Below are 24823 nucleotides of genomic sequence, written 5' to 3' on the forward strand. Positions count from 1 at the left end.
TTTGCCTACTTTGGTGCTAGAACACCAACTACAGAGATTATGGTCCGCTTGATGCACTATCGAAACCCCAGAACCCAAAACAATGCCTGGCACCCGGGAGGCTCTCAGTAGAGGTTTCTGGAGTGAGAAAATGAACAAAAGTACGAGTTGGGTAGCAAGTTACCGAAGGAGTGGACAAGTGAGTGAATGTTCAAGAGCCAGTTCAATCCTACGCTCAGGGCTTATTTACCCTCAGGGCTTGTCTGAACCAAGCCAGGGAGCCAGGCGTCCCCAGGAAGACTTAGAAAGAGATCAGAAGGCGGAGGCGGGAGTTGCAATTCAGCATCTTTATTCTTCCCCTTTAGCTTGAGGGTGATCCTGACAAACAGCTTCTGCCAGGAGAGGCAGAAAGGACTGGGCAGGGTGGGGCAGGGATGCCCCCAAGGACCCAGTCTCCTCCTCCCCCTGGGGTTGGGTTGGGTTTAGGGCCATGATCCGAGCTCAGCATCCCTGGGGAGGAAGGAAGCGGACCACTCTGCAACCTCCGTGGCCCCCACCACCTCCAAGAGCCCTGTTAATGGGAACCAGCCACCTCCATGAGCCAGACTTGAGGGACCCTGGAGAGCGGCCCCATCGTCCTCCACATACATGGGAGCATGCGCACAGGGGCCCAGGGTGGAGCAGGGCAAGGTCAGTGTCCAGACACATGGCTCTGGCCCGTGGCCCAGTTGGCAAACATAAAGCCTAGACTGATTGCCATGAAGAGGACCCCCAGGAGACCAAAACACAGAGCCTGTGAACGAGAGAGAGAGAGAAGATGGGGCTGCTTGGCCCTCCACACCAGAGCTCCTCCTGGAAATATTCCTCAAGCCCTCCATCCCCTCCAGAGTACCCCATTCATTCCTGACCCTCCTGCTCCCTCCCCTTCCTTAACACCAGCCCCTTCCTAAGAATTCTCCATCTTTCCAGAACACTTCAGAGAGCATTCTCCTTCATCCTCCTTGAAAGTGCTCCCAACCCTCTTCTAATGGCCCTCCTTCCACCCGTCTGTGGAATGCCTCCTCTGTCTCGGCAGATCCTACTGGTGCTCGGTCCGCTCAGCCCCTTCCCAAGACAACCTCTTTCCTTCATCCAGACCATCTCCCTCCTCTCCCCCAACCCCCTCCTGAAAATGTTCCTTTGCTCTCTGGCCATCCTGGGCAGCTCCCTCCTCAGAGTGCTCCCTCTTGCCCCCGGCCCTCCCCTAGAATGCTCACCTGGATCTTGGGCCAGGAGCAGAGGGGCTCCACTTCAGATGGCACGATGCGGAGGTAGAAGATGCTAGGCAGGATGAAGATGAGGCTGGGGGCCGAGGTGGACCCTGGAGGCCAAGCAAGAGGAACAGAAGTTAATGGAAGTTTGGAGTAGAAGGCCCATATGAGGTGGGGTCTGGGACTGGGGTTGCGGATACTGACCAATAACCCCAAAGATATCCCGGATGGTCGGCACGCAAATGACAAGAACATTGACCAAGACAAGCAGGATCAGGGCTATGGCCACATGTCGTGGCCAGCTGAAGTCCCTGCTTGGGAAGAGCAGCTGCTGTAGGGCCCGGCGGATCTGCAGTCAGAGTGGGGTGGGACACCAGTCAGGGCTCAAGTTCTGCTGCCCCCCCTCCGTGAGGTCATCTGGATAGAACTCTACCCTCTGAGCATCTGTCTGTGCCTCCACCCCGTGTGAGGTCCCTGATCCCCCCTCCGTCTGACTATCTCCATGTCCACCTGGTCTGAGCATCTTTCCGATAGAGCATCCCGCCACCCTTCTGACAATCCATACCTCTCCCTTTGGTCCGATCACCCCTCGATGCCTGTACCTGCTCTCTGGAATCTCTGCCTCCCTCTAACCACCCTCCTGTCCTTCCACTCCGTCTGAGATCCCTGCCTCTCTCTCCCTCTGACCACCTCTACCTGCTTCCTCTGTCTAGTCACCCCACCTTCCCATCTGAGAGCCTGGTTGTTCTCACGCCTCGCTATTTCTGCCTCTACCTTTCCTAAGGGATGCCGTCCATCCCTGTCTCTTTATTCTGACTGTCCATCTCTCTCTGCCTCTAGCCTGTCTGACTATTCCAGCCTCCCTCTTCTGTCTAGCCAGACATCTGGTGCCTCCTCCCTCCGACAGACTACCCCACCTACCCCCCTTGGTTCTCTCTGTCCTGCCACCAATGTCCCCTTTCTGTCTGACCATCTATTTTTGCCTCCTCTGTCCATCCGACAACTCTGCCTTCCCTATCTGGCCACCCCTGTCTCCTCCATCCATCCATCCACTCCCATCTCCGCCCCCCAGCCAAACATCCATGCCTCCACCCTCCACCCATCCACGCACATAGCTCCACTCCATGCACCCCTGCCCCTTGACCCCACGTACAGGGAACAGCACGACCGGCACAGTGAGAGTCACCGCAAGCAGTACCGCCAGGCGCACACAGAGGATGAGCAGGTCTTGCTGGCTGTACATGTGCAGCATCTCCGCCTCCACGCTATCTGGGCCATGGACATGGGGCACGGGATGCAGGATGTGGTGGGAGCACCAGGACCAGCGTCCCGGAAACACACACGCCCCCACACGCACACACGTCCCCATACGTACATGCTAGGCAACGAAATCTACAATGTGTAACACGCACCCTCTCTTTGGAAACTGATGGGTCCAGGGCATGGAGGCAAACCACCAGGGCTCCTGCCCCAGCGGTCTACCCAGTCCCTGCTCCAGCTCATCCCACCCTGGCCGCAGCCCCACTCACTGTAGAAGGTGAGGTATCCGAAGGTCGCCGTGAGCCCATACATGCAGAACATGGCCCCAATGGACACATTGGCCACCGCTTGCATTCTGTGCTTGGAGGGCCTGAGTCATAGAGGTTATGGAAGGGTCATGCCCAGACCCCTGTACTTGGTGCCCCTCAGAAGAAGCCCGCACCCTCCAGAGTCTCCTTCTTCCAGAGCAGATGTTCAGCTGGTACACACTGGGAGGCCTGTCTCTACCTCGCCTGTGTGGCTAGCCAAGCCTCCCTCTGTCCATCCATCTCACACCATGCGACCATCTTTGTCTATCCCCTCTGACCATCTCTGCCTCTCCCTCGCATCTGACCTCCATGCTGTGGCCCCCATCTGATCATCCACACGTCCCTCCAACATATCCTCCCTGCCCCTCATTTTGTCCACCCGTACCCTACTCTCTCTGACGATCCCCACCTCCCCTTCCCCAACCACGCCTGCTACCCCCTTCATCAGAACATTTCTGCCTCCCCACTCTGCCCTTTCATGCTTGTACAGGATGTTAAAAGTAGAATCTTTAAGCCCTCATCAGTAGAAAGTCACTGCCCTGTACCCCACCCCCAAGGTCACCTCAAACCCTTCCCCCCGCATGATCTAGCCCAATCAAGCTACAACACCAGGACTACCCTAGGGACTGTGGGACGTGAGGACTACCACACCACCTCTGCTCACTTGCCGGCCCACTCACCGACAGAGCTCTGTGTAGATGGGGAGCACCTCGGGATGGCAGACGAAGGCAAAAGCCATGATGGGCACCGTGTAGAACATCTAGGGGAATGGCCCACACCAGAGATTAGAACCTCCAGGGGTCTCTCCCCCCCACCCCCACCCTCCTGGCCCCATCGTTGCCCGCTGTATCAGACACGTGGAAACCCTGAATGGCCAATGCCTGGCCCCATTCTGAGCTGAGTGCACTGGAAGGCAGGACCAGAGCGCCTCGGTGTGGTGGAAGCTCCATACACAGGCCTGCGCCCCCACCTGGGAGTCAACAGTGAACATCTGGGCCTCACAGCTCCTGTTGAGACCCTGGATGGGAAGGCCTGGGGGGCTCTTGCTCTCCACTGCCGTTTCATTGAGACCTACAGCACAGCCAAGCTGGAACTTCTTGTAGATGACCTGGGGGAGGGTGGGGAAGCGAGATCATGGAGAAGGCTGTGTCGCAATGTTCCAAACTCCTTCTTCACTTTTTGCATGTCCTTCTCCCTTGGACTCACCGAAATGAGGAAAAACAGCATACAGGTCAAAGAGAGACCACTGGTATACCCCAGGTAGCCTGCAAGGGGTAACAAACAGAGTCTTAGAAATCACGGGACCCCCCCCCCCCACATAGCAAATATCAAGCCCTAGCTTGGCCTTTCAGGCTATCTCCCCCTAATTAGGCCACCCTTTTGCACAAGCTTTTACTTTTACCTGGACCAGCCTGCCCTCCATAGCAAACTCCTATTCATCTGTTAAAGCCCACCTCCCATAAGCTCTCCCCTGATATTTCACAGCCCTGGAAAATGGGGATTTTTCTCCATCTGACTCCCCTTCTCTTACTCCACTATCCAATGACCAACACAGGAAGCCTCTTACCCAAGTGTCTCATGAGGGCCAGTGGCAGGATGATTAACACACTGACAATGATGATGAGGAGGTTTCCCTTCAAGAACCAGCCCCTAGGGAGACAGGTGAACACAGTGAATAGTTGCCTGCCAAAGAAACTAACAGGCAGACACTCATAGAAGATAGCCGAACAGACGGATTTCTGCCCGCAGTCAGGGAAGCTGAGCTGACACCACAGCCGTGAGAGGTCATTCAGGCCGTCACGGTGACAAATGGCACAACGGGATCCACAGAAAAAGCCAGACAGATAATCAGACTCTTAGTCGAAACCTGTCAAAGGGACACAGCTAAGAACACACACGCACACACACACAGCCGGACAAAACTGTGCTGTCGAGTGGACATAGAACCAGATGGGCAGATGGTACCCTCATCCAGCGAGACTCCCGCAGTCCAACACACGGCACCACACACAGAGTGAGCCTTGACCCTGGCGCGTCTGATGGGTCAAACAACAGTCTGACAATCCAGCAATGGTGCAAAGTCAGACAAGAGGTCAGAAAGACACACAGGTGCGGCGCCTGGGTGGCTCAGTGGGTTAAAGCCTCTGCCTTCGGCTCAGGTCATGATCCCAGGGTCCTGGGATCGAGCCCCGCATCAGGCTCTCTGCTCGGCAGGGAACCTGCTTCCTCCTCTCTCTCTGCCTGCCTCTCTGCCTACTTGTGATCTCTGTCTGTCAAATAAATAAATAAAATCTTTTTTTTTTTTAAAGATTTTATTTATTTATTTGTCAGAGAGAGAGAGGGAGAGAGAGCAAGCACAGGCAGACAGAATGGCAGGCAGAGGCAGAGGGAGAAGCAGGCTCCCTGATGAGCAAGGAGCCCGATGTGGGACTCGATCCCAGGACGCTGGGATCATGACCTGAGCCGAAGGCAGCTGCTTAACCAACTGAGCCACCCAGGCGTCCCTAAATAAATAAAATCTTAAAAAAAAAAAAAGACACAGGTGGTTATTTGAACAGCTTGAGGTGTGTTGAGCCATAAGAGTTGCTGGGCCAACTTGACCACCCAGCCAAAGACCGAAATAGAGGCAAAATCAGCCAGCTTTTGTTGGAACCAAGCTCAAAGAAAAAGTTATGGGGGTGGCACCCGGGTGGCTCAGTCGTTAAGCGTCTGCCTTCAGCTCAGGTCATGATCTCAGAGTCCCGGGATGGAGCCCCACATCCCTGCTCCACAGGGGAGGCTGCTTCTCCCTCTCCCCACTCTCCCTGCTTGTATTCCCTCTCTCACTGTGTCTCTGTCAAATACATAAATAAAATCTTTAAAAAAAAGAGAAAAAGTAGGATCTGTACAGATATTGGAGGCAGGTGCTTAGGCAAGACAATTAATACAGAACTGGCTGAAAACCACTCATTTGTTCACAAAGAATTGTACGAATTGCCTACTATGTTCCAGGCATTCACACAGCATCTCATATACAGAGTGACACAGAAATGAACCGACAAAGCACCTTTGGCCATATAGCTGCTGGGAGCTAATTATAATAATCAGAAACACCTAGTCACACAGATTGTCAGCTACCTAAACGGTTTCAGAGTCAAACCGAAGATCTAAGAGGATACATAGTCAGCCGTCATATACAAACAGCTCAACAGAGTCAGCCAGCAGATGGATCGAAAATCAAACATACCGTCAACTAGATGAGTACTCAGAACGGTGGTCAAACACATGTGGTTAGAACCATAGTCCAGAGGACACACACATATACACGCACGCATGCACAGAGCCAGAGGGAACTTGCCAGAAAAAAAATGACTGCTAAATTAAACAGAGATGGGAGCCTATGGGTGCATACAGTTGGAGTCAATCACATAGACAGAGTTGGCCCCACAGTACACCGCACGCTAAAACTTCCAGCCAGGCAGATTTCGCCAGCCCGAGGGACCCGGAATCCAACAGAATCCACTGGACAGGGGAAAAGCCAGAGTAAGTGAATGTCAGACACCCATGGTTGGAATCACAGCACACAGGACACAGCAGTAGAGAATCTGCTGGTGCAACAGTTCAGAACCAAACCCACAGAGCTTCGGTGTGCTTGATATGGATAGTCACACGGTCAGCCTCGGAGGCGACTGGACATACGGAATCGGCTACCAGACAGAATCAGCCAGATCAACAGTCACCGAAACCCGCACCCCCACCCCGTGGTCCGCTGGATGGTCAGAGCAATGGTCACGCGTGCTGTTGGCCTCACAAAACAGAAGAATCACACCGGCCTGCCCTGGGAGTCAGAAGCCCTGGGAGTCAGCTGGGCACAGGGGTGAAGACAGCAGCCAGACCACACAGGTAGGGTCAATGGCCCGCCGGCCAAGGGGGGTTGCTCACTCACCCCTCGGGGTCCATGTCCAAGAAGGTGCCGATAACCAGGGGGAGTTCGGATTTGATGATGAACAGGTAACTGGACATGGCTGGTGCAGGTGGGGGGAGGTATAAGCAGAAGGATTCCCCTCATCCCCCCAGCCCAACCTGAGGAAGCCCACCCCACCCCACCCTCTTCCCCCGAGCTGATCCCCTACCTCCCAGAGTCCTCACCCCCAACATTGTGCAGACAGATGACCGCCGCTACCACTACCTTCCCTGCAGGCCCCAGCGCCCTCTGTCCCAGCTGTTCATAGGCTCGGATGCCTGGGGTAGGGAGGGAGACAGGAGGGAATGGGTTGTGGGTCCAGGAGGTCAGGCCAGGGTGAGGAGGTGTGGAGGGGGGTGGCCCGAGGCTCAGGGAGCTGAGGAGTTGGTGCTGGGGGTAATTGGGTCTGACTGATGGAAGCTGGAGGTGAGGGGTAAACAGTTTGGGGTGGGCTTGAGGTAGAGCCTGGGAGGTGGGCTCTGTGACCAGGGAGAAGGTTGGGGGCTGGAGGTGGGTAGTAGGTAGTGGGTATCTTGGGGTCGTGGGGCTGGCTTCCACAGTTAGGGGGAGCTGGAGACTGGGGAGTGGGGCTTAGAAGCAAAGTGTAGTAATCTGGTTGTGGGGAGAGTCTGAGAAATGAGGTCTGGTGCCAGACTGAGGGGTAAGGATTGGGAGGTGGGAGATCTGGGAGCCCAGCTAAGTTCTGGGGGCCAACGTGCTGTCTGAGAGCTGGAGTCCAGGGAGTTGAGGATGGGGTCTGGGGTTCTGGGTCCAAGATCAGGGGTATGGTATGCTCAGTGGGGTATGTTCAAAATCTAGGGCTCGGGTTGAGGTCTAGGGTCTCAGGTCAGAGGGGTAGGTCCAGAGTCTGGAGTCTAAGCCACGGGTCGAGCTCCAGGCCTTACCTACAACACCAGCACAGGTCAGCAGGAGATGGATGGAGTATGAAGACAGAAGTGCGATGCATAACAGCAGGGCCCTATGACAGATCTCACAGCTCAGACTTGGCCCCCAGGCCTCCGGCTTGCCCCACACAGCACCCCTGCCCCGACCCCCACAGGCTGCCCAGGACTCACAAGAAGAAGATGACCCCGGTGTGGGCCATGGCATAGGCCAGCCCCAGGACGCCACTGCCCATGATGGCGTTGCTGAGATTGAACACTGACATTCCAAACGACGTCTTCCCCTCAAACTGCGGGGGAAGGGGCAAAGCCCGGGGAACACGTGGGGAGGGAGACCAGGTAAGGAGACCAGGACTGGGGCCCAGGAAAGACCAGGGGAGAAGTGACTGGGGTGGGGAGAAGCCCAAGAAGGGCCACAGGACGGAGGCTAGGAAGGAAAAGGAGTTGAAGTCAGGGAGAAGCTGGAAAAGCAAGAGCTGGGAAGGAAGAGCTGGGAGAAACTTCGGAGGGGAGCAGCTGGAAGTGGAGAGGAACAGGGGAGGGCGGAGCAGCCATCAGAGGCAAAACAGCTAGGGAGGGGAGAGGCTGGGGCAGGAAATTGCTAGGCAGGGAAGCCCAAGGAAAAGGGAACAGTAGGGAAAGAGATGAGTTGGGCAAGGTGAAGCTGGGGCAGATTGTGTGAGGTCACTCACATCCATGAACTCGACTGGCTTCCTCCCAGGAGCAGGAGGATGGCTGGGCAGGAAGCCTTCCCGTTCCTGCCTGTAGCTGGACAGGGCAGAGAAATCGGGGCTGGTGAGAGGGTAATCCTGACCCCTGTCTTCGTCCCTCTTGAGCCCCGGACTCACCCCAGAGCATCCGCAGGGAGGGCTCCGTTCATCTTGGGATCCTGCAGTTCCATGCTGTGGGCAGAGAAAGGGGGGCGGGGGATCAGAGATGGAGCGGGGCGGGGGGGGGGGGGGCTATGGGGGGGGGGCGGGGGGGAGGGGGGGGGAGGCTAGGGGGTGGGGAGAGCTGGATGAAGAGGGTAGAGGATCAGAGAGAGACAGATGGAGAACCAGAGAAACGGAGATGAAGCATGGGGAATGGGAGCAGAGGATGAGAGACAGGGAGATAAATGGAGAGACGTGAAGACAACAGTGAGAGCGACAGAGGAAGAGATGGGAGGCAGAGAAGGGAATCGGAGGGGGAGAGATGCCAACAGTTACTCAGACAAGCAGAAAAAGAGGACAGCGAGAGACAAATAGAGGGGGAGGGGGGAGAGAGATTGAGAAAGAGAGAGAGAGAGAGACCCCACAGCAGACGAGATGGCCATCTGAAGCTGGGATAGCCTCTCCTCCCAGACCCCACACTCACTCAGTCTCTCTTGTTGCCTCTTTCCTTGCTGCCCCCCCCCGCCCCCCCCCCCCACTCCCTCCACCCTCACCGCTTGGCCAAGCGTCTCACTCCTTACAGGGACACGTGTCGGATGGCTGCCCCACCCCTCCTAATGCCCCCTACCCCCCTCCTCCCAGCCTGGGCCCCCAGCCTGAGCCCAGAGCTGATGCAACCTGTTGAAGGAGCTGGGGGGGGGGCGGGGAGCGGGCTTTAAGACCCTAGCTCACACACCCCCACCCCCCCACCCCCGCCCAGGCTGCAAACTGCTCTCTGTCACAACTCTAAATATCCTCACTAGAAGCTGAAGACAATTCTCCAAACGGAGCCTCCTTCCAGGGATACAAGTGACCCAGGGATCCCTCATTTAATCCCCCGTTTAGGAATTAGAGAAGTATTTTTCTGGGGCCCCCATCAAGTCTCAAACATTCCTTCTCCTGGCAGAAGTAACTTAGAGACACTTGCAGACTGGAGACCCTTCCTGGTCTTGGGGTGTCTCAGGAACCTGCCCTGAGCCCGAATTTCCCCTTCTGATAATGTGCTGTCTCTGAGACCTTCATCAAAACCCCCTCCCAAAGCCGGATGCGTTTCTTGGGGGTGGGGGCCGTCCGCAATCCCCAAGCGAGCCTGGAGCCCCGTCTTCTGCATGGAGTGTCTCCGAGGAAACCCCCAGTCCAGAGCTCACTTCCTGGGAGTGCAGTGTCTCAGAAACCCCCATGCAAGGTCCCCATCATAGCTAAAAGTTGCTCCGGGGAAAACCCCCTCCCCAAGCCCTGAATCCCCGTCCTGGGAAGGGGACGCCTCTCAAGGAGGCCCATCCTCAGTCGCGAGCACTCTCTGCAGACTCTCAACCACTTCTGAATTCACTTCCTGGGAGCAAGGCACCAAAAAGACCCCCGCTTCCCATTCAATTCCCCGCTAGCGCTAAAAAGGTCTCTAGGGAACGCCTCCCCCCGGAGGTTCCCCCAGGAAACCTCTCCCGGGATCCCCCCCTCGTGCCTCGGGGTCTCCGGAGCCCCACCCCGGCCAGCGCCCCCTCCTCACCTCCCTGCTCCTCTCAGCTCCTGAAGCGGCAGTAACTCACTAGGGCTCTGGGACCCCACGGCCGGCGCGGCTCCCCCGCCGCGGACCCTGCCCCCGCCCCGCCCTGCAGCCAATCAGCTCCGCCTCGCTTGCTAGGTGGCTAATCAGCGCAGCCCGAGCCGCATCTGGCCCGCGGATTATTATTTTTTTTTTTCTGGGAAGAACTTTTAATTTTAATTCAGTTTCCCTCCCTCTGGCTCTGGGCGGAGGAAAGGGGGTGGGGGAGGCGGGCGCTTCTCTCCTTCATCTGGACCCACGTGGAGAGAGACCCAGGTGTGTGTGGGGGGCGGCCTTGAGTGGGGGGAGAGGTGGACAGAAAGACTGATGGAATAGATCCACACCTAGAGAGAGGGACAGGCAGGCAGAGGCCGCTGACGCAGAGATCGGACACCCAGCGGGGAGGGACAGATGGAGGGAAAAGATGCAGAGAGCGGAGACGGAGATCGGAAGAGAAAAAAATCACAAAATAGGGATAGGCGGGCAGGAGAAACAACACGAAGACAGACGACAGGAGGACTGAAAAGACAGCCGTGTGGTGCAGGAGCAGTAAACAGGCAGAGGGGCAGTCGTAGGGAGAAAGAGAGGTACGAACAGACTCAGAGACAGGAGGTAGGTCCATGTAAGGATCTGGAGGAAGGCAACAGGCAGTCAGGCCCAGTAGTAAGCAGAAGAGACAACTGGCAGGTAGGTGGACACAGCCAGACACATCCCCAGAGGCTGGGAACAGACACACCAGCCCAGAGAGACAAGGGGACAGAGGAAGAGGCTGAGGCAGGGAGACACCTAGAGGGACAGAGGACAATAGGCAGAGAGAGAGAGAGAGAGAGGAAGAGAGGCTGATTCAGGCAGATGGATGGACAGGCCCAGGAGCAGCAGGGGACAGGGACAGGGATAAACACAGCCAGGCCACTATGGACGGACCTCAGACAGATGGAAAGATAGCCTAGCCTAGCCAAAAAAAATGGGCCCTAGATCTTGGGGGGGGTCCCCAGAGAGCGGGGGGGGGCATCTGTGGTTGGGTGGGGAGTGTGTCGCAAACAGGGCACGCCCTAAAGTCCTGGACCCCAGCCCAGGCATTGGGTGGGGCGTGTCCACACCCTAACTGAGGAGCCCCACTGTCTGTGTGTCTGCCTTATATGTGGGTCCGTCTGTTCACTCCCATCCAAGCATGTGACAGGCATGTCTGTCCCAGGCAAGCCATGTGTCTCCTGCAAAGTCAGGCGGATTGGACTTGGGGTCCAGGCCCAACTTCAACCAGGCTGCTGGAGGTCCTGGCGGACAAGAGGCCTCTCTGTCGGGGCCTCTTCACCCTCCTGCCCACCCCCCACAGGGAACAGAGAATTCCCGGAAAGGCCAGGGGCTGGCTGGGGCTTCAAAGCTAGCCTAGATGCCCCCACCCTACCCGCAGTCTGTCAGAGGAGGGTAAGGGACGGGGCGTTAACTTCCCCACAGCAGGAGAGAGAGCCTCCCGCGCTGAGGGACCACAACCCCATCCAGGGCTCAGAATCCGGAGGCCCACTCACTGCCACCCGCAGAAGTACTGACCTGCATCCAGACTCACAGCCATGCACTAGAGAATACGGCCGGACAGAGTCTGCACCTGGAGGGCCCAGGCCTTGGTGTATATGGGTCCCATACTCACAGCTGCACCAAATGACCTCCCACGACAAGGTATCATTGCCCACAGCCTGAGCCTCGCAGCCAGAGAACACAGACAGATGCAGGACAGGCCCACACCGATCTCCAGCCACTCCAGACTCACGGACTCAACGGCCCTACCCCGGGGAGCCAATAGGCACGTCACGCACACGGAGCACACAGATAGGCTTTCATACAGCTGGCAACATCCGCGGGAGGAGTGGGGTGGCAGGGATGGGGGACAGGGTTTCTCGTACAGATGGTTCCCGCTTCAGACAATCCTGAAGGCCATGTCCAGATTCAGACCCCATAATGGTACCTCTGTTCCTGTGAACTCATGTGTGAACTTGTGACCCCATGTGACCACGTAGGGCTCTCCCGTCACAAAGAGGAACATTCACGGGCAGACATGACTGTCCAGAGAAGCTGCAGTCACAGTCACACATGCCGTCTCATCCATACGCGCAGCCACACGCAGCCGTGAATACACAGAGCCATGGGCCAATCAAGTCAGAAGAAACATGTAGGGAGCGTGTCCTAAACACACCATCAATGCAGGTGCATGGACAGGAAAAGCAGGGGTGCAGAGAGGACATTTAACTATTGTGACAAAGAAAATATCCAGAAAATACATCTCAAAGGAACCATGATAGGACCATGCAGTGGCCCCAAGAGAAATACCCATAGGGCGTGCACGCGCGCGCACACACACGCACACACACTTCCCTTGTCTATCCTGACCTGTTCTGATGTCTCTCTCCTCTCATATTCCTCCTCCCCCAGAGCCATTACACATCTGTGACCCAGGCCAGCCAGGGAAAGAGGCACCTGTCGGCAGAGGCCTTGGCCTTCATGGCTATGGAATGTGGGTTGGGAGTTGGGGAGGGTGGCGAGGGGGAGAGGTGGTTAAGCAGGTGTCTAGGTTTCAAGAAAAGTCAAAGCGTCCTGTCCAAAGATCTAGTGTACCTTGGACAAGAAAACAGATGCCCCCACCCACCCCATCTCAGCAGCAGCTTCCTGCTCCGATCAAGATCATTCAGCGCCTGCCCTCCCAGGGCCTTCTTAGGCCCTGCAACATTCCCTGGGGCCAGGCCACCAGGCACACAGCAGGTGCTCAATAAATGACCCTTATCCGGTGTCATATTATCATCATTTTTCTTTTTATTTCTGCCAAGTGACCTCTTTCAGGGGAGGGACAAACCTTCATCCAGCCCTGCGCCCCATAGCTTCCCTAAGTTTCAGGGCAAATGGCAAGTGTTCAACAGACGCTGGTAAGAGGGAAAACAAAGGGAAAGTGAAATCTGGCGGCGGAGGGAGGGCAGCTTGCTTTAGAAGGAACAGATGTCTTTAAGCTTGACCGAGGCCTTGAGTCTGTGCCAGGGATAAGAATGCTTTGTTAGTTCATCGAAGTAAGGTTCTTTCGTGGGGTCATTTGAGGCTTTCGTGGGTTCGGTAAAGCAGACCCTTGTGTGACATTTGGGATTCTGATCGAGTCTATTAGAAGTCAGGTTGGGTTCCCGTCGGTTCTTAGAAGCAGATCCCTGCTTTTCATTAAAACAGGTCACTGCTCAGCCGCCTTCAGGGGAGGGAGCCACAGAGCAAAGCAGTTAACAGCGTGAGCTTTCCCGGCTCTGCCACTTCCGAGCTGTGTGGTCTGGAGCAAGTTCTGAAACTTCGGGGTCGACGTTTCCCCTATGCCCTGCCCCGTGGCAGGGCAGAATAACATCGAACTCTTAGGGCCCCTAGGAAGACTGAACGAAAGAATACAGGTAAAGCACTTAGAACAATGCCTGACCCACCATAATTGCTCAATAACAGACTTGGGAAAGGAATTGATGGATTCTTCGCCGCCTGCGAAAGCAACCCCCCACTGGGCTGCATTTAGGATTCTAATCTCTCCTTTCATGCAGGCTCCCCACTGAGAGACTCTTCCGTCCCTCAAAGCAGCTCCTGGGCAGCAAGGCTTTTTGAGTCTGCGTCTGGTCCCCTGCACCTGGACCACCCCCGTCTTTCCCTCCCCCAGTAAGATGCCCTCCGAGGTACAGAGCTGGCCTGGCAGCTCCCCGCTCCTTGACCTCTTCAGGAGGCTGAGGGGAGGACACCTTTACACTCAGTGGGGTGCCGGGTGGGAGCTGCAGGCCGACACCCTACTTCGGGAAAAGCCTGGGGAGTTCAGAGCCTGGATCCTTTCCCCCAATTCCCCCAGCTCTGCTGGAGGAAGCAAGTTGCTTTGCAAAAAAATTAAACATCCTCTTTGTGAGAGGCAAGAAAACAGGACGTGGGAAGCATCCCACAGGGTGAACATGGGCCCCCCAATGCCTGGCACCCCCTCCTCACTGTGGAGCAGCGGCCAGGTGGCTTGAACCCTTGCTTTCTCACACTTGCTCACCTCCGTGGGGGAGCTGTGTTCTCACCGCCCCCACAAGGCTTTGCAGCGCTGCTGACCGGCTCTTGCTTCCTCCCAGCTCTAGGGGACTCCTCGGGGAAGTGCTTCTCTTCCTGTCTCTGCCCATCTGTCTACACCATCCAGTACCCCCGCATAAATGCAGAATGCACCACGGAGGAAAGAATAAAGGAATCAAGCAACAAAAGAGCAGGTTCAACAAAGGTCTGCTGAACGCCACCTGTCTGCCCGGCCCTCTTGTAGGGCCGGGAGGCAGCCGCGAACAAGACAGAACAAAATTCCTGCCTAGTGAAGCTCGGTATTTCTCGATGAATCAGTCCTTGGTTCTTTGAATACTCACCAAGCTTGTTCTCACTTCAGGGTCTTTGCCCCTGGTGTTGCCTGTGCCTGGAATGCTCTTCCTCCTCTCTACTCCTAGGGTGCGTTTCCCTTTAGGTCTCAGCTCAAATGCCACCTCCTCAGAAAAGTCTTCCCGGATTATATGCTGTCTAAAAGAGCAACTCAGGGGCACCTGGGTGGCTCAGTCGGTTAAACACCTGCCTTCGGCTGGGGTCATGATCCCGGGGTCCTGGGATTGAGCCCCGCCTAGGGTTCCCTGGGGGAGTCTGTTTCTCCCACTCCCCTTTCCCCTCCCCCTGCTCGTGTGCTGCATGCTCTCTCTCTCAAATAAGTAAATAAAATCTTTTTTAAAAATAAAAAAAATAAAAGAGCAACTCAACCCCTCTGTTACTCTCCATCCCTTTCACCCTACTTTATTAGTCTTCATAGCTTTTATCACCACCTGACATAACATTATATATTTACACATATAATGGTACATTTAATTTAGTACAGTTATTTTAATAAGTAAATGTGTATAGATATCAGTATATTTATATACATCAGTACATACATTTAAATATGTGCATAAAATATGTGTATTGTATATATACACTACAAAACGCATAAATATATTTTTTCTTATATTTATATTTATTTCATTTCTTACTAATATATCACCTATACACTAGTGAATATTATACATCACTATATTTCTCTATAATCACATACATATTAAGCAGCATACATGTTTATACACTTAACGTAATATATAGCCTCCCTGTGTATCTATAAACTGGGGATAGTTGCAATAACTACTTCACATGGCTGTTATTAGGATTAAAATGAGTTCAAGGAAAGAATCCAGCAGTGCACTGGAGCTTCACACAGGTTTGCAGACTGCTTGTTCAATTTTCAGGAATTTTGCAAACCAGCTGTTACACAGCTATTATTTAAAATGAAATAATATAAACTTACAATTAAATAAATTAGATTATTTAAAAGGCGATACTCACATCTCGTCACTTCCTGATTATTTTACTACATTTCGCCATTCTCTATGCTCCTGAGGTCATTTACCCCTTTGAATGGTATGGTAGAAATATTGCATAATGGCGCACTACTGCATCTCTTCCTAACTCTGTGTTCCGTGACTACACGTTGGTAATTTAAAATCTGACAAGATGATGGTATAGAAACTACGGAAAACTGGCAAATGTGACAAATCAGGGTTTCCTACCCACACCCCCACCTAAAGAACCGGTTGTTAGAACAGGTGCTTGGTGCATGGTAAACGCTTTAATGAATGTTTCCATTACGTATTTACTTGTGCACCGGGTCGCGATGCAGTCTATTTAGTGAGTCGAAGTTAAAAATGTTTGAAGAACACAGAATTACAAAAGGACAGACACTGTGCTGAACTACACCTATTCAAATCCTCTCCGTAACTCCGTGAAGCTAGACTACTTTTTTATCCCCATTTTTCAGAGAGAGAAACTGAAGTTCTGAAAGGGTACAACTCACGCAGCGCTATCAGTTGGCTGAAGTGGATATGAATCTTGCCACAGACCGGCTTCCGTGCTCTAGCGCACTTAATTAACGTACTTTCCTAACTCTCACGTTTCCGACCCTAGTTGTAATTTGACTTCGCGGCACGCCTAAAATGAATGGGTTCGGCTGTGCCCGTTGCGTCTTGGGAAATGTAGTCCCCAGTGAACACGCCGGCCCACACCTTGGAACAAAAGAAAAGTGGGTTCTGACGCCTCGCGACGTTTCAGCCTCACAGGGCGCGACTTTGGCCGCTCCGGTCGGCCCCGTTGCATGCTGGGAACGGCAGTCCGCGAGACGAGCTGCGTCGACACAAGATGACGGCAGCTCACGTTGTACGTTCAGGTCGGGTCCGCGCGGTACCGGAGACTTCGTGCTCCACGATGACAGGCTCACCACGCCGCGGGAGCCCGTAGGCATGCGCGACAGTTTTTCGGACCGACTGAGAACTCAAACTGAAGCCTTACAGTTTCTGGCGGGTCTGCGCTCTCGCCGAGTCTCGGGCTGCTCACGGACCGGTCTCTTCGTGCCCCTTCTCCCCATTCCGAAAGCTGAGGTAGGCTCTGGGGCGCGGAGGACGCGGGTCTAGGCCGAGACGGTTGAGGCACGCCTTGCGCTGTCCCGCCGGCGAGGGAAGGAGGGAAGTTCACCTTCCGTGCTGCAGCCTTGCAGTCTGGGCGTCTGGTGCCGTTTGGGCTCCAGACCCAAGGTTTGTGTGGAAGGGAACCGCTGTGCGGGGTGGACTGGGTTGGGGGAGCGGTGCGGGGTCCAGATATCGATGGAGCCTCCTTGAATGGGGTCTGATGGTCCCAGTGGGGACAGGGGCTTTGAGGTAATGATGCGAGGCCAGGAGCGTGGCCAGGGGGCTGTTAATGGGACAGGGGGTGGGTCGCATGAAAGTACTGGAGGTCTGATGGGCGTTCTATCGGGGAACGCCCGATATGCCCGATTACCCGGGCATCGGGGAATCGGTGGGGGCTAATAGGAGTGTCTTAGTCAACATGTTCCTGGGGGCCAGGGGTGTGTTCATTGATGAATGAAGGGGTGGTAGAGTGGGCAACTAGAAAGAAGGTGATGAGAGGCGGGTGGGGGGTGTGATCCCTGGGGGACTGCTGAGGTATGATATTAAACAAGTTAACCAAGAGCAGCAGGACAACAGTAATTGGAAGGATGATGGTGAAGCTATGGAGGGAGTAATCGAGGCCAGTGGGGTCATAATCAAAGGAACTAAGGGGAGAAGTAATCAAAGAAGAGTGAATGAGAGGTAGGTGTGTTGTAGTCATAGGGTTTGGGGGATCATGGCATGATACTTGAGGAATTAATGGGAACAGAGTGAGCAAAGAGAGGGTAATGAAAGCTGCTGGGGTGTGATCATCAGGTGATTATTGAGGGGGCAAGGTGGGCACTGAGGGAGAATGGGGAACTGATGTGTGATCATCAGGGATTAACGCGTGGTAACAAAGGGGTTACAGGGGGCTAATGGTGAGATCAGTAAGGGGTCAGTTGGAGGGCTGAGTTAATGGGAGCTGACAAATCACAGTAATTGAGAGCTTAATGGGGAGCTAATAAGCCATGATCCTCTACACATTGATGGGGGTTGGTAAGGATGTGGTAAGAAAGGAGTTACTGGGGGCCTGATCATTTATTAATGGGGAACGGGGAGGGGAGAGATTAAGGGGGTGAGGAGTACCATGAGGTAGCGTTAGGATAATGGGGGTTAGAGCAAGGCTGATAGGGGTGTATGAATTTAGGGGCTGTGAAGACAGCTGGGGAGATGGTCAGTGAGAGGTTATTGGGGGTGAGGTGGGTGGAGAAGCATTCAAAGTGAGTGTCATGGGGCTTTATGGATGGCAGCAGCGGGAGGTCCACAGGGGCAGTAATGAGTCCTCTGTAAGTGTTGGCATTGGGTATCTGTGGGGTGAGCACTGAAGCCTCAGAGCTCAGTGACAGAGTCCCTCCAGCCTTGTGAGGTCAGTGGGGTCAGGGACTGGGCTCCACTTTCCCCATATGCTGAGTGAGCTGTCATGGGGGTCCTGGGGGGTTTGTGTGGTTCTCACTGCCCTGCAGTCGTAGGTGGTAGTCCCACTCACCCAGTCACTGATACACGGCAGCATCAGCTTCCTGTTGGCAGGTCCCTGGGCAAACAGCGTGTGAGATGGGACGGACATCGAAGGACAAGCGGGATGTCTACTACCGCCTGGCCAAGGAGAATGGCTGGCGTGCCCGCAGTGCCTTCAAGCTGCTGCAACTTGACGAAGAATTCCACCTTTTCCAAGGTCCCCACCTGGTGGGCGAGTCCCTGGGGCATGGGGTGGGCAAAGGGAAGAGACAAGTGGGCCATGTTGGCAGAACTTCCTGTGGTAGGTGGGCCAACTTGGAGGGTCTGTGGGGCAGGGGCCAGGCGGAACAGGGGCAGGTAACTTGAAAGGAGTCAGACACAGATAGATGTGGGTGCTCCCCCGATGGGAGAGGGGTGAACTTTGCTGGGCTCGGGCTCGGGGTTGGGAGGTGGGTGCAACTGACCACTACACCTTCCTGTGTGTGCTCAGGCGTGACACGGGCAGTTGACCTGTGTGCAGCCCCAGGCAGCTGGAGCCAGGTGCTGAGCCAAAAAATCGGGTGAGTGTGGGGTCCCACATGGGGCAGTCAGGAGGGCAGGCCAGGAGTGACAACTGGGCTGACATGGGCCATGTTGTCCACAGGGTCCAGGGTTCGGGCCATGTGGTAGCTGTGGACCTTCAGGCTATGGCTCCATTACCAGGTGTGTTACAGATCCAAGGGGACATCACCCAGGTAAGAGCATGGCTGGGGGTATTGGGGTGTATCCTGGGCGAGAGCCCCTCCAAAGCTGGCAGCTACAGAGAAGAGAAAAGACAGAGGGAGAAAGAGAGAGTAACCTAGAGAACCTGAGAGAGTGTAACAGTGGAGAAACAGAGTCAGCTGGTCATCATCTCAGAGACAGCCAGAAATGGTGGGACTGGGTCCCCAGAGATGGAGCCTGGTCTGAGAGCGGCAGAGCCCGAGGGTTTGGCTGACCCAGGGTTGCTGGCTAGGGCCTTGGGCAGGTGGGGTTAGAGGGCTGCAGACGGGGGGCCCGGGACCACTCGTCTTCCCTCTCTTCCATAGTTGTCCACTGCCAAGGAGATCATCCAGCACTTTGAGGGCTGCCCAGCGGATCTAGTGGTGTGCGACGGGGCTCCTGATGGTAAACAGCAGGGGTCGGGAGGCCAGGCGGGAGTCCTATGTGTGTTCTTCTCTGTGGCTCCCACATCTGTTGGCATCTTTCTTTCCTTCTTTCTTTTTAGAGAGGTGGGGGCAGAGGGAAAGGGAGAATCTTAAGCAGGCTCCACGCCCAGATCTCATGACCCTGAGATCATGACCCGAGCCGAAATCAAGAGTCGGCCACTGAACCGACTTCGCCACCCAGGCACCCTCTGTTGGCTTCTTCCACCACTTCAGCTACTCCCTGCCTCCCTCTGTTCTCAGCTGTCCCCCACATCTAGCAATTTCTTTCTACCCCCGCTTCCTGGTCTCTGCCTCTGTCTCCTCCATCTCCATAGCCTCCCATTTTGGTTTTGGCTGTTATCTGCCCTTCCCATTGCTCATCTCTCATCTGCAACTGTCCGTTTCTGTGGTGCTGCTCATATTTTTCAGTTAGCTGTTCACTCGGAGCACATTTATTGAGCACCTGTTGTGTGTCGGGCACTGTTCTACATGTTGGGAAAACACTTGTGAATAAAATTCTACTAATCTGACCTCATAGACCTGACGTTCTAGTAGAAGCAGAAGGAAAAGAAACGATGGAGTCACGTAGTATGTGAAGAGATGATAGGTACCATGAGGAAGATCAGTGGAAAGGAGAAGGAGATGGGGAGTACCTGTTGGAATTTTAAGTAAAGTGGACAGGAAGGCCCCCATGAGTTTAGCATAAAGACCTGAAAGAGGTGAGGGAATAGGCCAGGAGCATATCTGGAGAACAAAATCCAGGTCAAGGGACCGGCCAGTGCAAAGGCCCTGAGGTGGGAGGGTGTTCGGCATGTGTGAGGAACCGCGAGGATATTGGTGTGGTTAGAGCAGAGTGAATAAGGAGGAGAGTGGTAGAGGGGAGGTCAGAAAGCTGGCCGGCGGGGAGGGGTGGGTTCCGATCCTTGTGTGGGTCCTTATGGGCCACAGTGAGCACTGTGGCTTTTTCCCTGAGATGAGAGCTCAGAGAAAACCATGAGAGGATTGTGAGCAGAGGAGGGCCATGCCTGACTCAGCTTGTGACCGTATCCCTCTGGCTGCTGTGAGCTGTGTGAGGCATGGGAGGCAGGGAGAGGAGCCCATAGCAGTAGCCCGGGCAAGTGATATCTGGGGTGGCAGTGGCGAAGATGAGAAGAGAGGATTGATCCAGGAGATCTTTTGCAAAGACAGGACTTAATAATGCTTGAACGTAAATGTGAGAGGATGGAGGGTGTCAACAGTACGAAGATTTTTGGCTGGAACAGCCGGAAGGATCAGATGGGATGGGGAAGATGGTGTAAGGAGAGAGGTTTGAGCAGGAGGGTCAGGAGTCTGGTCTTGAACACGTCGAGTCTGAGATGTTAGGGTCTGATCTGTGAGTCAGGTGCTCGGAGGAGCAGTCTGGGCTGGAGGTAAGAAATGATAATGATGCTTGTGTGTAAGGTTGTTTTGAAAATTAAACTGAGTGCCTGAGGATTAGGAGCCCAGAACATGCCTCCAGCTAGTGGATAGTAATTTGCACGCAGAACCTTCGTAGTCAGAGAGCCGGGGAAATGTTTGTAGCATCTCGACCTGTCTGGGACAAGGAGATAGCCAGCCCCGGATGGCCCCCCTAACGCTGTTCCTCTTGCCGCAGTAACTGGCCTCCATGATGTTGATGAGTATATGCAGGCCCAGCTCCTCCTAGCTGTGAGTAACCTTGGCTGACCCTGCCTCAGTTTGGACCCCTCGTGCCTGTCTCCACCTCAGCCTTAGCCATTTGTCCTGCCCACAGGCTCTCAACATTGCTACACACGTCTTGAAGCCAGGAGGCTGCTTTGTAGCCAAGGTAAGCCTTGGAAAACCTGGCAAGGGGTAAAGAAGGGTCCTCCAGGGCCGCTCACCTGCTTTCATCTATGTTTCCTCGCCCTACAGATCTTCCGGGGCCGGGATGTCACCCTGATCTATAGCCAGCTGCGTGTCTTCTTCTCCAGCGTGCTCTGTGCCAAGCCCAGGAGCAGCCGCAACTCCAGCATAGGTCAGTGGGGCAGAAGGACCAGGCTGGCGAGTGCGAATCTCACGGACGCGTCCTGTGCCGGGCAGAGATAGTAGTCGCCCCTCACTCCACCTTCCCCCCACAGAGGCCTTCGCTGTCTGTCAGGGTTATGACCCCCCTGAAGGCTTCCTTCCGGACCTGACCAAACCCCTGCTGGACCACTCTTACGGTGAGAGCCAGGGCCCTGAGCCCCTCCCCAGAAGGCTTTGCACCCTTCTGGAATGTATGTCTCCAGAGGGCCCTCGGCCCCAACCCTTGGTAGAAACTTACCTTTATGGAACTTCTCTTCCCAAAATGATCCTCAGCCCCACCTTCTGGTGGAGATTATGGCCCGAATGGATGTTTCCTCCCAGGAAGAGCTTCATCCCGGTCCATTAGGTCCTGTAATGGTTACTCTCGAATCCTGAGTCCTGCCCCTGGGGAGATTCCACCGTAGATTCTAGCCTAGGAAGACTCAGTCATGCCCCCAGGTGGATACTCCACCCCTACGTGGGAATTTTGCCCCAAGAGAGTCTTTAGCCTTGTCCCTCGTGGGAAAAGGCACAGAGCCTGCTCTTAAGGTGAGCACGCTTGAGGGAGACAGGGTTCAGGCAGCATATGGTAGAATGGCAGGTGAACATAAGGCGCCGTGTGAGAAAAGCAGGGGAGTGGAATGTTCTAGAACAGATGGTTGTGGAGGGCCTCCTTCAGGAGATGACCTGCACCAAATGAAGGATTTCAGTGGAGGAGCTGGTAGATACATAGGGAAGACTCCGTACCCTTGCTGTAGAAGGAGTCCTGACTGGTCCCAGGCATCCTACCCTGTCCTGTCTAATTTCTCCCTGCTGGTCAGATCCAGATTTCAACCAATTGGATGGTCCCACTCGCATCATTGTGCCATTTGTGACCTGTGGGGACCTGAGCGCCTATGATTCAGACCGCAGTTACCCACTGGACGTGAGTGCCCAGCCAACAGTAGGTAGATGGGGGGGCTGTTTCAGGTTCCCAGGTCTTCACTGTCACCCCACTATGTGTCCCTGCAGCTAGAGGACGGCTCAGAGTACAAGTATACTCCACCCACGCAGCCCCCCATCTCGCCACCATACCAGGAGGCCTGCACATTGAAGAAGAAAGGGCGGCTGGCCAAGGAGATCCGTCCCCAGGACTGCCCCATCAGCACAGTGGACACGTTGTCCCAGCCCCTGGCTCTTCCACAACGCCGCACCCTGCTGGCCTCTGAGGTCTGGAAACATGTGGCCCAGGGCCCATGGTGCCCTCTCTGCCTCCCAGTAGCTATAAAAATCAATGGGTAAGACCTAGTATAATGAATGGAAAAGCTTCGGCAAGTATCTGAGTCATTTTTCTTTTTCTTGGGTAGGTGGAAGACAATGAAATGAATTGTTCACCTTAATACGTTCAGGTAAATTGCCTTTTTATCTAACAGTTTGAGTAAAGAGCACCTTTAAGGAAAAGCTCAGAAAAATTCTACCTTTGAAATTTTTACATCAACTGATAGGATTTCAGTCAGCCAACCAATACTAAGTACCTGATGTCATGTGCCAGGACCTGCTTGAAGCATTTTATGTATTGAGGCACTCAGTAATAAACATTTTTTTAAGGTTTTATTTATTTATTTGACAATGAGAGATCACAAGTAAGCAGAGAGGCAGGCAGAGAGAGAGAGAGGAGGAATCAAGCTTCCCACTGAGCAGAGAGCCTGATATGGGACCCAATCCCAGGACCCTGGGATCATGACCTGAGCCGAAGGCAGAGGCTTTAACTCACTGAGCCACCCAGGCGCCCCTCAGTAAATGTTTATTAAGCATGTACTGTGTGCTGGGCATTGTTCTAGGTTGGGAGATAGAGCAGGGAGCAAAGCAGTCAAATATCCTGGCCCTTTCTAGGCTGAGAAAGAGGTAAGAAACAAACAGCTTGTGAATGCAGGAGTTTCTACACATAGCATCCACAGATAGACCACACACATACACATTTATAGCTTGCATTTCACCATGTATAGCTTGGATTATAACACGTGTGTATATACAGATATATATATTTATATATATGTGTGTGTGTGTGTGTGTGTGTGTGTGTACACACACACACACATATATATATATATATAAAGGTAATGAGGGATATGAACATTTTTTTTAATAAAATAGGGTAAAGAGAGGGATGCCTGGGTGGCTCAGTTGGTTAAGCCGCTGCCTTCGACTCAGGTCATGATCCCAGGGTCCTGGGATCAAGTCCCACATCGGGCTCTCTGCTCATCTGGGAGCCTGCTTCTCTCTCTCCCTCTGCCTGCTGCTCCCCCTGCTTGTGCTCTCTCGCTCGCTCACTCTCTGTCAAATAAATAAATAAATAATAAAATCTTTTTTAAAAATAGGGTAAAGAGAATCAGGAATTCCAGAGGCGGCAGGTTGCAGTTTTCAAAAGGGTTCTCAAGGAAGGGCTTACTGAGGTAATGTTTGAGCAAAGACGTGAAGGAGATGAGGGAGGACATGCGTGTGTTCATCTAGCGGAAGAGCATTCCATGCAGAGGGAATAGCAAATGCAAAGCCCCTGAGGCAGAACCGTGCCTGGTGTGTGAGGGGGCCGCGAGGGGCCAGTTTGCCTAGAGCAGAGCAAGCTCAGCCTGTCTGTGCTGAAGGACTTTTCATCCTCAGGAAGTCACATCAGAGAAGGTGGTCCCTTTCTGACAATGGCTTACCAGGGTTTTTAGACCAAGTCCTCCATTTAAAAAAAAGAAGTAAAAACGATACCTCTTTAAAAAATGAAACGGCGAATCACGATGGGAAAAGATTATTTGCAGTCCCTATATATAGTATCCTTGATATTAAAAAGTTCCTATAAATCAGTAGGGAAAAGAAAATAAGAGAATGGCTACCAGGGACATGAAAAGCTGCTTCTCAGGGAAACGCATGCTGACACTAAGATGATGGGCAGTATACGTGTCCGGAAGGGTGTACAGCAATAGGAACCCCACTGTACACTGATGGCTGCAGAAACTGGTGTGGCCACTGTGGGAAATTGGTAGGCATTGTGTAAAGCTGCACGCATGCCAGTTCCGCTCCTAAGAAATATGTACTAGACTTCCTCCTCGGCACGGTTTGTACCCCAGACTGGATAGAGCCCACACATCGGTTCACTGCAGAATGGATCATTAAATCCTGGTATATTCGCAGTGGAGAATTACACAGCAACGAGAATGAACATCTTACAGTTGTTAAAAAATAACACCTTGTCACTCCTTAACATAAACATGTAAGTGTTGTGTGTTTTTCTGTATGTTACAGTTCACAATAGAAGTAGGGGAGAAAAGTCACAAAAGTGTTAGTACTGGGGCGCATGGGTGGCTCAGTCGGTTAAGCGCCTGCCTTCGGCTCTGGTCATGATCCCGGGGTCCTGGGATAGAGCCCCACATCAGGCTCCCTGTTCAGCGGGGAGCCTGCTTCTTTCTCTGCCTCTGCTACTCCCCCTGCTTGTGCTTGCTCGCTCACTCTCTCTCTTTCTCTTTCTCTCTCTCTCTCTTTTTCTGAAATAAATAAAATATTTTTTTAAAAAATGTCAGTACCTG

General features: G+C 53.9%; 2 protein-coding genes across 5 annotated transcripts in view; one reads left to right on the top strand and one right to left on the bottom strand.

The window, feature by feature from the left end:
* Window positions 1-311: 311 nt before the first annotated feature.
* Window positions 312-11758, bottom strand: LOC111150496 (solute carrier family 38 member 5). The gene is made up of 16 exons (XM_022507975.1): window positions 11742-11758; window positions 8491-8544; window positions 8335-8410; window positions 7817-7932; window positions 7646-7719; window positions 6926-7018; window positions 6723-6801; window positions 4365-4447; window positions 4004-4062; window positions 3768-3905; window positions 3478-3557; window positions 2759-2859; window positions 2383-2498; window positions 1434-1578; window positions 1236-1339; window positions 312-772 (listed from the first exon to the last, which is right to left on the bottom strand). The coding sequence occupies exons 2-16, from the start codon at window positions 8541-8543 to the stop codon at window positions 671-673; spliced, it is 1419 nt and encodes a 472-aa protein (XP_022363683.1). The 5' UTR covers window position 8544; window positions 11742-11758; the 3' UTR covers window positions 312-670.
* A 4550-nt stretch (window positions 11759-16308) lies between these two features.
* Window positions 16309-24823, top strand: part of LOC111150335 (FtsJ RNA methyltransferase homolog 1) — a 9252-nt gene continuing 737 nt past the window's right edge. The window contains exons 1-12 of one of the 4 annotated variants that reach the window (XM_022507783.1): window positions 16309-16563; window positions 18139-18283; window positions 18557-18626; window positions 18710-18800; window positions 19134-19212; window positions 20866-20918; window positions 21004-21057; window positions 21144-21246; window positions 21350-21433; window positions 22097-22200; window positions 22287-22484; window positions 22622-22663. In XM_022507783.1, coding sequence (XP_022363491.1) covers window positions 16426-16563; window positions 18139-18283; window positions 18557-18626; window positions 18710-18800; window positions 19134-19212; window positions 20866-20918; window positions 21004-21057; window positions 21144-21246; window positions 21350-21433; window positions 22097-22200; window positions 22287-22484; window positions 22622-22654 — 1152 coding nt within the window. In that variant the 5' untranslated portion in view covers window positions 16309-16425 and the 3' untranslated portion in view covers window positions 22655-22663. Of the gene's footprint in view, window positions 16564-18074; window positions 18284-18556; window positions 18627-18709; window positions 18801-19133; window positions 19213-20865; window positions 20919-21003; window positions 21058-21143; window positions 21247-21349; window positions 21434-22096; window positions 22201-22286; window positions 22485-22621; window positions 22664-24823 lie in introns of all 4 variants that reach the window. The other 3 variants (XM_022507784.1, XM_022507785.1, XM_022507786.1) reach the window with 3 other exon arrangements.

This window comes from Enhydra lutris, unplaced genomic scaffold (assembly GCF_002288905.1).
Source record: "Enhydra lutris kenyoni isolate GAN:26980312 unplaced genomic scaffold, ASM228890v2 scaffoldscaffold23, whole genome shotgun sequence".
NCBI classification, from domain to species: domain Eukaryota; kingdom Metazoa; phylum Chordata; class Mammalia; order Carnivora; family Mustelidae; genus Enhydra; species Enhydra lutris.